This window comes from Triplophysa rosa, linkage group LG11 (genome assembly GCF_024868665.1).
Source record: "Triplophysa rosa linkage group LG11, Trosa_1v2, whole genome shotgun sequence".
NCBI classification, from domain to species: Eukaryota; Metazoa; Chordata; class Actinopteri; order Cypriniformes; family Nemacheilidae; genus Triplophysa; species Triplophysa rosa.
In genome coordinates, this window is record NC_079900.1 from 14342964 (window position 1) to 14358871 (window position 15908).

At 39.2% G+C, this 15908-nt stretch overlaps 1 protein-coding gene across 17 annotated transcripts in view; it reads right to left on the reverse strand.

The window, feature by feature from the left end:
- caskin1 (CASK interacting protein 1) overlaps positions 1-15361 on the reverse strand; it is an 82731-nt gene extending 67370 nt beyond the window's left edge. For 6 of the 17 annotated variants that reach the window (XM_057345065.1, XM_057345070.1, XM_057345064.1 and 3 more), the window contains exon 1: positions 14653-15360. In XM_057345065.1, the coding sequence (XP_057201048.1) occupies positions 14653-14746 (94 nt within the window). In that variant the 5' untranslated portion in view covers positions 14747-15360. Of the gene's footprint in view, positions 1-14652 lie in introns of all 17 variants that reach the window. The other 11 variants (XM_057345078.1, XM_057345062.1, XM_057345063.1 and 8 more) reach the window with 4 other exon arrangements.
- Positions 15362-15908: the final 547 nt, after the last annotated feature.

Consider the following 15908-nt stretch of genomic DNA (forward strand, 5'->3'; position numbering starts at 1 on the left):
ACTACACTACTGAAAACGCACGTCACATGACCATTCAGACACGCTGGGCATGCGCAAACAAATGTAAATAGTTGTATCGGCATACAAAAGTTGGTTGTTGGTGATAGTTGGTTACTAGTAACGGACCCTCCTGTACAAAATGAACCTGATGGCGAGGAAAAGCTAGGATGTCTTCTTGTGGATAACGTTTGTTTCCAAAAGTCTCCGTTTTCGAGGTTCGAAAACTCCAGAGTAGTGTAAACGCCAGGCGTAACCGTTGCAAGAGTTATGCGTTTTTAAAGGAAAACGCAGTAGTATAAACGCCGCCTTAGTGAGCAAGCTGAAGGTGACTGTGGCAAGGAATGAAAAACTAGCATGGATACAAACATGAACATAAGGCCAATAGAATTTCAGCAAGGCATGTATCAATAAGGTAAGGAGAGGTATACTTTATTGTCCTATTGTGAAAATCTACTTAGTCATCTTATACAAACAATCACAGAAGCAACTCATCTAGTAAAGTGAAGCTTTAATACGTCTTTGATCTATTACTTACCAGTAAATTACAGCTCCTCTGTAGCACTAATTTAAATGATAACTTTAAATTAGTGGTGACTGTGTGTGTACACATGCATGTCCACAAGTGCCTCTGGTTTCTGTTGTGTAAAATCATCTAACCTTATCATTTATAGTCAAGTTCGAGAGATATGGACCCATGCTTTATTAAACAATCTGTGTTCTGAATAAATTTCAGTGCATTTTCTGAATATTAATGACTGACTTGTTTTTACACGCATCCTTGATTTGCCTTTTTGGTGGCCTGAGCCAACCAGCCTCCCAACAACATACAAATCAGCACAGTCCTTGCAAAACCTTAAGGAAACACTGTAGTTTTAAATGTTTACATACAGTGTTGTCAACTTTTTATTGGTTAGATATTTGGAAAACCCAGTGACAAACATAAAGGGTGACTAATAAAGGTTTCAGAAGGACAGCAGCAATTTTGTTTAAGTCACTATAAAAAAGAAGTGTTGGTTCAACTTTAAAAAAAGAAGTAACCTGGCTGCCTTAAAATTTTGAATTAATTCAACTTTTATTACAGTAGTTAACACAATGAGTGTGCATGAAATTCATTTGTTAACTAATATTTTTAAGTTGAATGAACTCCAAATTTTAAGGCAGCAAGGTATTTTAACATGGTGTAAAGGGGTCTCCCTGTCACTTCTTATTTCATTCAATATTACATTTTAGTTTCACAATTCTTACATGTTTAAAGATGTTTATGAATACAAGCCTATATTTGCAGCTGGATCGTATCACCCTGATACGCACATTAGCAGGATTTGGCTTCTTATCTGCAATCTGTCAGAATTCTTTCAAAATACTGACACTCTGTTTCCATTACAGAGCAGTTGACAAACGTCAGCGAAGCGCCAACACTCCAGAACTCATCCATCAGCATTCATAAATTCTATTAGCTGACGAGATATGTAAGTACGGAAACCTGATCCAAGTTATTGTCATAATGAAAGCATCCACTTAATGGCAACTGTGTTGGAACCAGTCTGGGGACAGAGTGTCGAACAAGCTTGTGCCAAACAAAACGCAGAGATATTTTTTCTGTGAAGAGCAAATTAAAATGGACACCCAGCATTTTTGAGGACTCTTTTTGATTTGAGGACGGGCACAAAAGTGGCTGCTTTTAACTTAATCACTCTAATGCTTTAGGCCAAGGGATGTGCCTGTGAAGAACCTCAGTCATCCAGGTCATTGGAGTTAATGTGTCATTCTATAAACACAATCGTTGTGTGAACAGGTACAAAAGTGCCAGGGTAAAGATGAAAAATTCTGTGAACTTGGGGGACCTGCGGCACCACTTATAATTTTGTCTCTTTCATTTTTACCCCTGCAGATTTCCCCTAGTGCATACAGTAATTGTGATGCACACCATCTGGAGGCACCTCCTGTAGCGATTTGTAATGCGGTTAAATGCCAGGGAGGAATTCCCACTATCAGTTCACAACATACATGGCCACTTGGATGTCAAACCATGATCAGTAAAAAGAAAAGCAAGTGTAAACACTACAATGTAGCAGGTCTGTTTCAGGAGACTAGATATAGAGCAGGAGAAAAAAATATATTTGGCAAGTTAATAAAACCAAGTTATTCACCAGCTAGCCAGTAACTGTATTCATGTGTTAATGCTGCAATATTATATATAGTTTGCATAGAATTGTAAGAATGACTGTGTGTCTGACCCTTGGTTTTCTCACACATGATTCAAATCAAAGACCTGGATGATAGCTATATATCATCTACATATATCATGACTATACAGTATATAGTAAGTAAATGTGACTTCTAACGATCCATGTGACTTTCTTGTTTGTGACCGGTCCAGTGAAGACATACAGTGAACACATCTATAATATGATGATGCAATAACTATTACACACCACAAAAATATACAGGATCTAAAAAGACAAATACACAGCAAAATATCATCTTTCTTAACAATCCCACCGTCAGAAAGGAACTAAATGTAATTTTAATAAATAATTAATAATAAATCATGCAAACTACTGGTTCATTCAAAAGTCCTGCAAATTTTCTCAATTCATCTGCATTATAATAAGTTCATTTCTGACCCTGGAAGCAGGAGTCATGGAGCCAAAGAGAGGGAGGAGAGGAAATAAAACAAAGATCTCTGTTTGATCTCTGTCTCTCACAGCAGGTTGCTCTACAACTGGTTCACATTTACATAAATAGGCAAGATTCATGTTTTAACAAACTCCTGAGTAATTATTTCTCTGTGCCGGCTTTTGTAATCTGCAGATTTGAACAAAACTGCACACACACATAACTGCATAAATATTAAAGGTCCAGTGTATGAAATTTAGCGTCATTTAGTGGTGAGGTTGCGAATTGCAACCAACGGCTCACTCCACCCCTCTCTTTCGAAGCACTATGGTGGCTGACACAAGACTAAGATGTCGTCACGTTTTCGCTTCTTTGCCAAAGGAGATAACATATTTGCGTAACACTCTGTAGAGCAGTTTGTCCGTTTATGGCTACTGTAGAAACAACATGGTGAATTCTATGTAAGGGGACCCGCGGTGTATGTAGATAGAAATAGCTCATTCTAAGGTAATAAAAACATTACACTTTATTATGTAAGGAGACATAGTTATAAGGGGTGGAACGGTTCGCAAAATCCATGGTTTGTATCACGGTTCTGTGGCCATGGTTTTCGGTTTGATTCGGTATACATACAGTAGTTAATGTTTTTTTTTTCTCTTTTAACACTCCAGAAATACCATACATCAGCACAACATATACAGCCTTATAATCCACTATTTACAGTATTTAAAAAATAAGTTATTCTTAAGGTCAGGTCATGTAATAAAAAAACTGAAAGAATGAGGCAGCTTGATTTTAGGCATAGACACATTGTGACACTGACGATCATAAATTAAACCTATAGGTGAGATTCTGATACAGCAAGAGGGTAGATGTTTTGAATTTCAAAAGGGTTTTCATTTATTTGTCAACAAAAAAAGGTTTCCAACTGTTGGCCTTAAATTCCAGCTGAGAACAAAAACACTTATTTGTCCAATTAAAAGAATAGGCTTCATTGTCACCACAGTTACTGCCATAATCTGTGGTTGTTTAAATGCTGCATGCGGGGAGTATTAGTTGCTTTTTCCAAGCCCACAGATCTGAATGTTAGACTGTAAGCAACACTTTTTGTTCATTTTCACATTTCACTCTAATCGTGGCAGTCGAAATACATTTAGTTTAAGTGGTAGGGGAAAAGTAGGAGGGACATTTGAGGACAATAGGACAATATGCGCTATGCATATGCTTGTGTTTGTAGTTTGACCTCCTGCGGCCAAGGCCGGATTATCCAATGGGCATTATGGGCCCAAGCAAGGGGAAGAAAATTTTCCGCTATATTCATTCTGCCGTGCGCTTCTCTGGCCCGCGCACATGGAGGTGCGCATACAAAACAGTGTTTCTAAATTAGGAAGTCTGTCTCTCGATTTAACTTTTGCGCCGTCTAGCGACTTTTGTTCAGAAGAAGCGCAAAGAGACATATCTAGCGACATCTTGGATAAACCTTACATTTTATGGCGTTTCCAACAACCTGTTGGATTTATAAACATGAACACATTTCGTCTGTAACGCACATGGTTACCTAGTTGGAGTCTGTGTGAGAATAGCCAAAACCATCAAATGATTTGTTAGATGATGTCGCGTTATTAGTCAGAACTGACAATAGAAACTGAAAATGTGTCAATGAGAATGGCTTTATTGTTGTAAATATAATCTATGAGTTAGAATATCCTCACGCGTGACTTAAATCTCAAAAGGTAAGAGTTGTTTTTACGTGTATTTGGTAAATTTTCTATTGATATAATGATGATCTGGTCTAACTGCCTTACTTTACCAATATTTAGCCTTCATTATTAGATAATCCACAGTGCTTTTACATACATTGCAAAATGTTATGATGTATATAGGCAAAAGAAGTATAGGCTATTTGTAATATTCTTTAAAGCCGTTTAACACATTACTCACTTACATAAGAACGCGAGTCGAAACTAGTAAAGTTTAACAAATTGACAAATTACTCTTATAGTATAATCATTGACAAAGACTGCCCGTTTACTCTTAGAAAAAATGAAGATGTTAATAAGAAAATATTTGAGAATTGCACTTAAGAATATTCTTAAGAATTTACTATAATTTACCTTAAAAAAAAACTTTCTTATATTTTCTGTTAAGAACAGTTTTGTGAATCCAGCGTGTTTGTGTGTGAATTATGGAAGAATCTGATGGAACTGAATTGGTAGAGGTGTGGTAGTGTGTGCTACTTGCATATTCCAGTGAGTTACAGTATGCTGGGAAATGTCTTAATATTGTTGCTGCTGGTCTAGGAAAGCATTGTTGCAATCCTGTATGATGGAGGATGTGTACAGGTGTTGATATTGTCCTTCAATCATCAATCATCAATTGTCCTGGGATCATAGTTTGTAACTTGTCAATGTAATCCTATACAGTATAAGAAAGAGGTGTTTCCTACACATAGTACCCTATAATTCAAAACTTTATTGTGCACATGTGTGTGTATGGGGGGTCCACAAGAAACTTGTGCCCAAGGGCCTTTGAATTCTTAATCCGGGCCTGCGGCAAATGGAAAAAACTGAACAATACACGCGTGTCTCGAACCTCGAAGTGAATTGAACGGTACAGATTTTTTTCATGAACCGTCTAATAGTTATGTGTATTAGATTGCATTTCTATCAATAGATCCTCCAAAAATATCACATTGGACCTTTAAACACAGGCATGCATCGACACACCGTTTTCATTTATTTATTTATTTATTTCTTAACCCTTTACAGTCCAGTGGCACATTAAAAAGTAAACAAATTCAGCTTGAATTACAAGTTGAAAAGCTACATGCAGCACATCGATTTACGAACGTGAAAATGGCTCCCAGAATGGCACCCTGCCCTTGAAACTTTTCCAGGACTTAATCTTCTCCAGCAGGGAGATTCAAGCTCCTTTCCATGCGTACACAGGGAACACAGAGCACTTTTTCCACACTCCAGGATTCCTTTTCCTGACTCTGATAGGGTTTGTTGCATTGTGCTTCACAGGGTCAAAGGTCAGAACCACTCGACCTTGTTCCCATTTTCCAAGAACACAGTTAGCCAGTGAATATGGAATCTAGCCAATATTTTTTATTGGAGGAAATAGCACTTTGGACTGACATTAAAGTGGTGGTCTTGACAGAACAGAAACTAGAGAGAGGAGGCTGGACCCGTCGAGTAGCAGTAATGAGGACTCTGTGGTTTAAGGACTGGCAGGATAGATTAAGACCACTCATCCATGTAATGAAGTGCTATAACGCTGCATCAGCACAGAAGACGCTCAAACTCAGCTGATGAATCGTCTCGTCAGGGAGGTCTATGGAACACATCTCACCCTCAGGACACCAACTATTAGAAATCCCAAGATTTACGCATCACGCACACTACAATCTGTTCTTTTTATCCTTTCTAAACAAAACCGTCACGAGGGCTTCCCTGGCCACACCATTCAAGATTTCCTTCTTGAGGAAAGACCAGCTGCAGGCTCAGGCTAGTTGGTTAGTGCTGGTCTATCTGGTGAACCAGCTGGAAGCTGGTTAAGTTAATGAAGAAGACAGATGAAGACTTGAAAACACCAGCGACCCATGCAGAACACAAACAAGGTTGCAAGGCTCTGGACGCAAATCCTATTTTGCTGTGAATAATGATTTACCACAGAATCACGTTTAAAGGAGTAGTTCACCTTCAAAATGAAACTTCTGTCAGCATTCACTAACCCTCTTGTCATTTCAAACCTGTACTTTGTGCTCTTCTGCAGAAGACAAACACATATTTTGAAAAATGTTGGTAACAGAACAGCACAGCCCCCCATTCACACAGCCCCTATTGTAACCAATGCAAGTAAATAAGGGGCTGTTAACAACATTCTTCAAAATATCTTCTTTTGTGTTCTGCGGAAAAATGAATGTCACACAGGTTTGAAATGACAATAAGTGAGTAAATGATGATAGAATTTTCATTTTAAAAGTGAACTACTCCTTTAAGAATTTAGCAAAAAAAGTGTTGTAAGAAGTAAAAGCCTGGAACTCCCACATCCCCAGCTGAAGCTGCGCTGAGATAACACATGCTGATGTTGGGAAGGAGCTAGCAGCGCTTTACTAATCATATATTCATGTGGCGCTAACAGTGTGCTTTCTCATCTAGCCAAACAAGGCCGTTGACTATGAAGCTAACTCTCTGTAGGCCAAAATACAAACTGCCAGAACCCGGTTAGCAAGAATATAGGCCTCAGGTTGGTGTCAGTGTATATGAACACAATGAGACTATCGGACAAAATTAATGCGTTATCTGTCAAAATGTAAATGAGCAGGAGAATATGATGTCATTTCTTGGCTTTGAAACACTGTTAAGGGTATTGTCAACATTACATTGTGACAAACTCGGGAGGAGCACCAGTTAATTGGATGCTGTGTCTCAATTTAGGATTTTATTTATGCAAAACACAAAGAAACAAATAAAAAATGGGATCTAATAGATGACCTGAAACAATGTCTACACCGGATGTGACAGGCGCGACGCGACATGACAACCTGCTTGTTTCTTGATGGGTTTGTAACGTCGCGTTGTGCTGCATCCGATGTGGACAAAATTAAAAATTATAATGTGTTCTAATGCATTTCTAATGTCTTTTGTCGTGTCGCATCGCGCCGGTCGCGTCCGGTGTAGACACAGTGTAAGACACCACATCTGTTATCAAGAGGAGCTCCTGATTAATGCTGCCGTCTGGAGAAATCCTGGCCCAAGCAGAACGTATTAAATTTTATCACTAGCGAGGGGCTGCAGTGTCATGAACGAAGTCTCATTTCATAGTAGTTCCACAGTAGAGACAAACATATATATGAGAATCTTGACAGCAGACACCAAGCAGTAGGTAATCTTCAAATATGTGCATTCTCATGGTCTATCTATGAATAGCATAGTGTGGCACCTTTAAACCCAAGAACCATCTACCCGCTCTGTGCTGCCCTGTTGGGCACCATTAACACACACACACACACACACACACACACACACACACACACACACAGGAGAGGCAGCTTGACCTTTTGAACCTCTCCGAGAATCCAAAAGTGCACCATCAGAGCAGTGCTATGGTTGCACTTGCCACACAGGAGATAAGAAATGGTCTCGTCCCACAATGCAGACTGAGAACTGTAAACAATGGATCAATGGCCATAAAATGAATCCCCAATAAAAAAAAAACACGGATGCAGATTCTACTCCTATTTGGCAATACAAATGTTGTGACAGAATTGAAATGTTTCAAATGAAGATGTACTGAGATGCACAGCATTCATCAGCATCACTGCTGTAGAGTCTGACGGGTTGATCTACTTACAGCCAGTATTTTAAAAGCACTCTCAAGAACCTGATAGGTCTTATTGTGTCTTAGTAGTCCAAACCTACAATGCATTCAGACCTGTGTAACCATCTCCTTCAATGTCCAGACAACACAAAGGAAATGGTCATTATGCAAACATCCTAATGACTGTTTCATTTGAAATGAGATCAAAGAGTTTAAGGGCGGCTTTAGCTATTATGGAAACAATGGCAGTAGAATAACACTTTAAACTAAATTAGGACCAATACGTCCTTTGGGACATTACAGTTAGTGCCAAAATGCATTTCTAAGAAGAAAAGACTGATCTTAAAGGGCGTTCTACAATTTTTTGTACTACTTTATGTGTTTTGTTGGATCTACCATAACAGGAAAAAACGTTCTATCGTCTGTACATGGTGAGATAAGAAGGTAAAAGAAAAAAGCTTTCATACAGTATTACAGGAAAATCTGAACAGAATTTAAAACAAATGTTCACTGCCGTTTTAAGCGAGGACTGATAAAATGGAAAGTCTTGGGAAAGCATGTTGTAAGGCTTTCTGCTTGATAGGGATGTGATTCATGACATCATCAGGAGTCTATCTGAAAATTCATTAGCAATCAGAGAATATGCAAGGAAATAAGTTCAGAGACAGAGTTTAAACCTTTGCTTTAAGTGTGAGAGAACACAGAGAGAACTAAAATGAGCAAGTTATGATTTATTCAAAGCCTGCATGAGTGGAAGAATTCATTCACAGACTAGATTGAAATAACTTGGAGCTACACTGCAGGGAAGATTAATGTCAGGAAAAGGGGGGTAGGGTGTGCGTCCATTTCCTTAACAGCCCGGGACCCTGGCGGAGAAACACACGCCTGGCTCCAGTGAGAGAGCGGGAAAAAGGGCCATTTAAGAGAAAAATCATAAAAAGCAGAAATGACTGAGACGCTTCTTTTGGTGAACGTGTGGCAGTCTGTTTTGACAGTATGTCTGACATTCTGTGGGAGAAATATGATGCTCTTTGCATAACCTTCTAGTACAAATAATACAGTATGTTGTCCATCTCTTATAATGCAATACTGTAGGGCAAAAGCATACAGAATGACCTACTGTAACCTCTGTATACACAATTTCCATAGAAAAAAAGAATCCCATGGCATCTCTTTAGTATTTAAATAGCTTTTCCTAATAAAATAAAAGTATTTTAGTCTCCTGCTTCTCACATTTTACTCCTGGGAATGTTAATACAACAGGTGAATTTTATAAGATATCCCAACGATGTCTCAAGTTGTGTTCAAATTTGTTAAGATTCCTAAATGACAATAGCCTTTTTTACAGTATAGGTTGCAATATGAACTCCAATTCCTTAACTAACTGATCCAAGATGTGCTATACAGTAATACGCTGTTGCTTTATATTTTATTGCAGAAGCTTATGTGTCCAGAGCTCTGATATGAGCACATCCACCAAGATCTCTATCTACAATCCAAACTGGGTTTGTTGGATCTCATCTATATTTCTGCTGCAGTCTGGCAGGTACGGTCTCCAGATGGAGGCATCTGCACACAGTCTGAGAAGAGAGCTTCAATTCTTTACACAGCTGCCTGTCAGTCTGCTCACATTGCTCCAGCATCTGGACCTGAAGAAAATATATCAACATTCCTCATCTCCAGTAGAATTGGGCTTACTGAGTCACTCTTTGTGAGACACTCATTAAATCTGTTTATTTGCCACAAGGGTTATGATGAGAATGACTCTTGTAGTGGCTGTCTTCAGAAACATAATAAAGTGTATGTGTCCATGTGCACTTCCCAAAGGATTAGTAGAAGTATTTCACACAGGAATACTCATACAGAAATAAGCGCAGGCTTGCAAGGACACAGCTAAGTGATTACTTATTGCATTACATCTATATGAACACACAGGAGAACATAGATTAGGAAACACTGGTATACATTATGAAAAGGCACTATTTTACCACCACATGTTCTACAAGACATTAAAAGTTTGAGCTTCTCTCGTTAAGAAAATCCAGTTCAGATATTATGCATGTTTTCAGGCAATGTTCTTAATAGCACTGCAGCATTTTAAAGAATGTCAAACACAGTCCACTTTCCTACCTTCCTCTCTCTGTCCACCCACCACCACTGTACCCACGATTCCATTGTGTGAGCTTACATAACAGCTGTCAGCCCTTATACACTGTTTCTCTTCACATAACACCTCTCATTCATCTTCACAGTGCCACAAGGTTGCTCAGACATTTAGACCTATATGGTTGTTTTTATATTTCCAACCTTTCAGGTTGCTATTTTTAATGTACAGTTTCAAATACGATGTGGTGAGTAAATTACAAAATGACAATGATCCACTTAAGGTTCCATTATCAAAACAAAAACAGGTTTAATGTGTAGCGTGCTAGATGGTCTGATCAAAGTGATATGTGCATTTAGAAGTGTGTAAATAATTCATGATCGTGCCAAGGTGAAATAATCAACATTTAATGTGCTTAAGTATTCTGCCTTTTCCTCTACCTCCAGGATTATGTGGGTCAGGTCCCCAGATTAAGGTCATGTGTTGTAAATGCCCCAGGGAACCAAAGCAAAAACAGGACAAAGGAAGGACTAGTTGACAATGGGTGCTTGACATTTTCTTAGTGAACTCATTATTGCACATGGTGTTGATGACTAAAATCTGAATTTGCTATTGTTTTTGACCATTTAAACTCAAAAAGTAGGATTTATTAGGATCTAAATTCAAGTAACATTTTATTTAAAGTGATAGTTCACCCAAAAATGAAAATTCTGTCATCCTTTACTCACTCTCTTGTCATTTCAAACCTGCATGTCTTTCTTTATTCTGCAGAACACAAAAGAAGATATTTTGAAAAAGGTTGGTAATCGAACAAAGCTGTACCCATTTACTTCTATTGTATTGACACAAAACCAATGCAAGTCAATGGGCACCGCCGTTGGTCGGTTACCAACAGTCTTTTAAAATATCTCCTTTGTGTTCTGCAAAAGACAGAAAGTCATACAGGTTTGAAATGATAAGTGAAGATAACTAGGAAGAAAAATTATATGTTCATACTTGTAACAATTATGCATCAGCTAAATATGAACAGAGCAATACTTTTAATCTTAGTTTGTTAATTACAACATTTAATACTAATATTTTTTAAATCAAAAGTTGTAACCGTTAACATTAGTTCATGCACTATGAACAAACATCAACAATTGTATTGACATTAACAATTAACAAATGCTGAAAAATATACTTCTCATTGTCAGTTCATGTTAGCAAATGCATTTCCTGGTGTTACCAAATACAATGCACAACATGATTTATAATATAGATTTTAAGACTTCAACCACTGGATATTTAAGAGCACATCATTAGTCAGGCAGGTGTGAGAGAGAGAGAGAGAGAGAGAGAGAGAGAGAGAGAGAGAGAGAAGATATACACAGAAATCTCCCTCAATCACCTCCCAACAAACCAATTTCAACATCACTTTGGTAGGGCCAGTCATAAATCCATGCACTTTTACCCCAGAGCATCCCTTTCTCACCAGACAGCCGAGGAAACCATAGTGAGCAAGGCTTTCAACGATTCTTTTACCTAGGGACCCCATATGTTTCCTCAGCCAAAATAGCTCAGCTCTAATTGCTGCTGGGATAAGTGAACAGGTTGCAGAGGTGGGGAATGAATAACCCATCCCGTCATATCTTCATCATGTCGAGTCATGCTCAACAATGTTCATCCTCTTATTAAACTAATCAGCAATATACTACTATAAGATATACTGTTTTCCAGATGTTTTTCAAGTAGCGAATGCTTGCAGGAAAGGTCGAGAACGTGCTGAATTGTGGAAATATATGCCAAATGCTGCACAGATATCGTCTGGAAATACTCTTTCCAATTCACTCTCCCTCCAGATTTATACACACACTCACACCTCTGTATGGAGGCCTCGGTTAAACGAACAGAGAAGCATGTGCAACCCTTCTGAGAAACAAAGCCCTAAACACGGGATATCTGCACAAGAGACACGCTCATAAGAAGAATTCTATCAAAGGTAGCCAACTAATGAGACACCAAAGTTCAACAAAACCGACATGAGGTCTCTGTCTTTCCTCCCTCCCTCCCTCTCTCTCTCTCTCTCACTGTGGCTCACTCAAAGCCATCTGCACTGTAATTCAATCATCAAGCTAAGCATTGGAAATAATGATTACTTGGATTAGCTACAGGACTCCAGGCCACTATCTTAATATTGACTGGCAGTGAGTGTAAATATGAGCCCTGGAAGTGGCTTCTTTAGATGTTTTTAAGAATGTTTTGTGATGCTTTTTCAACACTTCATCACATCATGTACAGAGTAAACCAGAACTAAATCTGATCCCATGTTTAGGCATCAGAGGACACTTTGTAAGTATACAAAACAAAATACATCCTCAACTTGCTTACAGATGTTCAAAGCTATAGCAATCAATAGTATCTCAGAACATTGTTTTTGTAAAAACAAATGCAGGTCGGGAATTTCAATCAATTGACCAAAACTTTGTTACAAAGCCCAGTTAACATCCGGCGTAACCAATCACTGTCAAACAGGAGACTGCAGTTGCTTTGACTGGAACTAATTGGCTTCTGGGTAGCTTTGTGTTTCCAATACAGAGGTGGAGCTTGACATTAAACCTAACAAACGCTCTCCCTATTGCTTATCAGTCTTGCTGTCTGAAGAAGCTGATTCGTTGTTTGTGTGTGAAAAAAACATTTTATTTGTCTGTAGAGCTTTATGACCATGTAAACTCATCAACCACTGTGCTTGCTGCTGGTTGAAACGGCACATACTTAACCCTCCAAAATCCTAATTACAATAATCATTCATGACTAGGGCTGGGAATCGAAAATCAATTCCAATTTGGAATCGGAATCGAAAGGCTAGGAATCGGATCGGAATCGAAATGAATAGGAATCGGATACTTGAGATTAAAATTTGAATTCCTCTTATCAATTCCTGTGTGCATATTTTCAGAAAAGTACATACGTAGCATGATCTGCTGATATCTCAATAAAAGCCCTTATGAAAATTATCAATATTTTTTACTATAGTAAGCATAGTTTAGCTATAGAATTTGCATTAAAGCACAGGAATCACAAATTAACCATAGTTGCATTATAGTAACTGCAGTTCAACCATGATGTAGTTCAACTATGATAATACAAATAGTAATAAATCAGAAAAGGTGTGTTTCTATGTGTAAATATACACAAAACGCTGCTCATAAATATATATATATATATTTTGCAAACAAGTCAATAAGCAGGCTAAATGACCATACAGGTTGATATCTAAATGTTTTACTTCAACTGTGGAATCGAAACTGGGAATCGATAAGAATCGAAATCGATAAGCAGAATCAAAATTGGAATCGATAAAATTGAAACGATTCCCAACCCTATTCATGACCTGCACCAACAAACCATAAATGACAAAATACTCAAATTTATAGTATGCAAGAATGTAAATCATAGCCACGCAACCACTGACATAACAACCCCACTTGATATAATGACACAAAGCTGTCACCACTTACAGCACGCATCTACATGTTGCTTCGGTGGCAGTAAGCCAAGTGATGAAGCTCATTGGCAGCTTGTTCCCGTTTCTCCCATTGTGAAAGTGCAGCGATGTGAATGCACCTCATGCTCGCTCACCCCATCATTACAGGGGGCCGGAGTTTAGCTGAGCAGGAGTGCATCGCTACCACACCGGAGAACAGGCAGAGGATGAGAGATGAGTGTCGAGACAGAGCCTGACACTCAGATGAGCGACATCATGGCCGTGGCTCTCTGCCTCGAGCCCCGGGGGTTATTCTAATCCAGATACGCTCGGCACATGTAAAACAAAGAAAATCTATCGCAGCCGAGCGGCTGTGCAGGAGACACTGTTGAAATGTCACAGATGTGTTGAAGGAGACGAAACAGAATCTGGCCATTCAAAGACAACACAGATGAGAAGCTCAATCCAGGTGTGCATCTGCTAGAACATTCACACGTTTTGCAGAAGACGGCTTGGACCTGCTGAGCAAATCTTGAATTTTGTGGGAATTATGTTTAACATAGGATTGCACATGATGATACTCATAATGTGCATCAATAGACGTTTCGATTGATTAAACATTACAAAAAATGTTCAGTATGAGGTATGGGTATTAAACAGCCGTGTCTGGAGGCTTCTGCCAAAGGCAAGACATTGCCTACCAAATCAACCCCAAATATTCATTTTATTACCTCGTTTTCACAATTCACACAAAAAAGCTTTCACCCTACAAATGTAAATGACAATTTATTGAGGTAAGTGTGTCAGAATAGCTGCACATTTTCCAGCTGGGAAATGAAGCTAGCATAAGGCATGCAAGACATGATGGATGCCCTCGCAGTAAAGAACGGCGTGAACCCATGCAGATGCGCCGATCATATTAATCAGTCGAGCTCTATAATAATGTGAATGTCTGGACCACTGGGAACTCTCTCCTATCAAATCCAAGCGCTCGAGTGAATCCAGTAAACATCTCCAGCATTAATTAAAGGGTAGGGCTTTCTTCAGCTGTGCTCAGTCTCATCAGAAAGTGATCCAACCACTCACGATCTTACTTCCCACCACGATGCAATAATGCAATGGTTTTGAAAACACCTACTTGCTTTCCCAGGCTTGGGCCTCTGCAGGAGCTTCTGCACCGTCATGAGGTCCTCGGTCTTCACCGCTTGAAGTAATTCCTGATCTTTCCCCATCCTTATTTATTTTTACATCCAAAGCATCCTCTGAATGTGCGTGTAGTGTTGCCCAGAGAGCTCCTCTGCGGATCCTCCCTCTTGCGATGGAGCTGCAGGGCGCGATGATGATGATGATAATGCACACTGGCGGAAGGATGCTCTTATTCTATAGAGCTGGTTCAGCTGGTTCCTATATGAATCACAGATGTTTTTATTCCGATTTCGTGGAGCCGTCAAGTGATTGATTTAGCTTTACAGCCGAGCTCCACTGCGCCGCATTCATAAACACATTAGAGATGAATCGGGTTATCAGTCCGATGCGTGATAACCAAACGGTGATCGGTCCCTTCTAGAAAATCATTATCGGATGGATCACGTTTGCGTTGCAAAAAAATACTAATTCGGTTTTGCTTTAAATTCCCATATGCGCATTTACCTGGGGTCCGCGAGGCTGTACCGAAGAGACGTCAGTCGGTGATGCCATAGTTCCGTGCGCGTAGTACTCGCGCTGTTTTTTTCTGTCCCGTGATGGATTTACACAAGGAGTGTGCAATGTGCATTACCCCAGCCGTGGATTGGGCTGACAACATTGCTGTGGTAAATGGCTCCGCTTCATCCAGAGGGCGGTCCCTGAGTTTAGCAACACCCCCCATTTCAGTGCTGACAGCTACATGCTGCTAGAATACAATTCGGCAACGCTGAATCACAAGACTAGGTTGGCAATACGATGGAAATTCGTTGTTTTTACCATCCACCAAAGATGGACTGTCGCAAGAATGATCTCACCTGTGCACTATATGGAACGCAACACGGTCACTGCTGGTGCTGCCACTATTCGTGGCGTTTGTTTTTAGACCTTTCATTCGATACAAATTAAAAGTTGAAAATTAGACATGATAGTAGATAACAACACTTTGTTATTTTGTTTTCCTATCTCTAAGTCTCAGATGACACTAGTTCTTCGGTATGAATGAGTCTGGAGATTACATAATAAACTACAAAAAGAGCGTGGCAACATGGTGCCTACAAAACAAAACTGTTCACTGAATACCTAGCCAGACTATTGTCTTAACTACATGGGGTTTCTTTGAGACTCAAATTGTGAGTCAAGCTGACCCTCTTTCAGCAACAGAATCCAGATGGACGTGCGCTATTCACAGCTCCTACCGTCTCTTAAAAA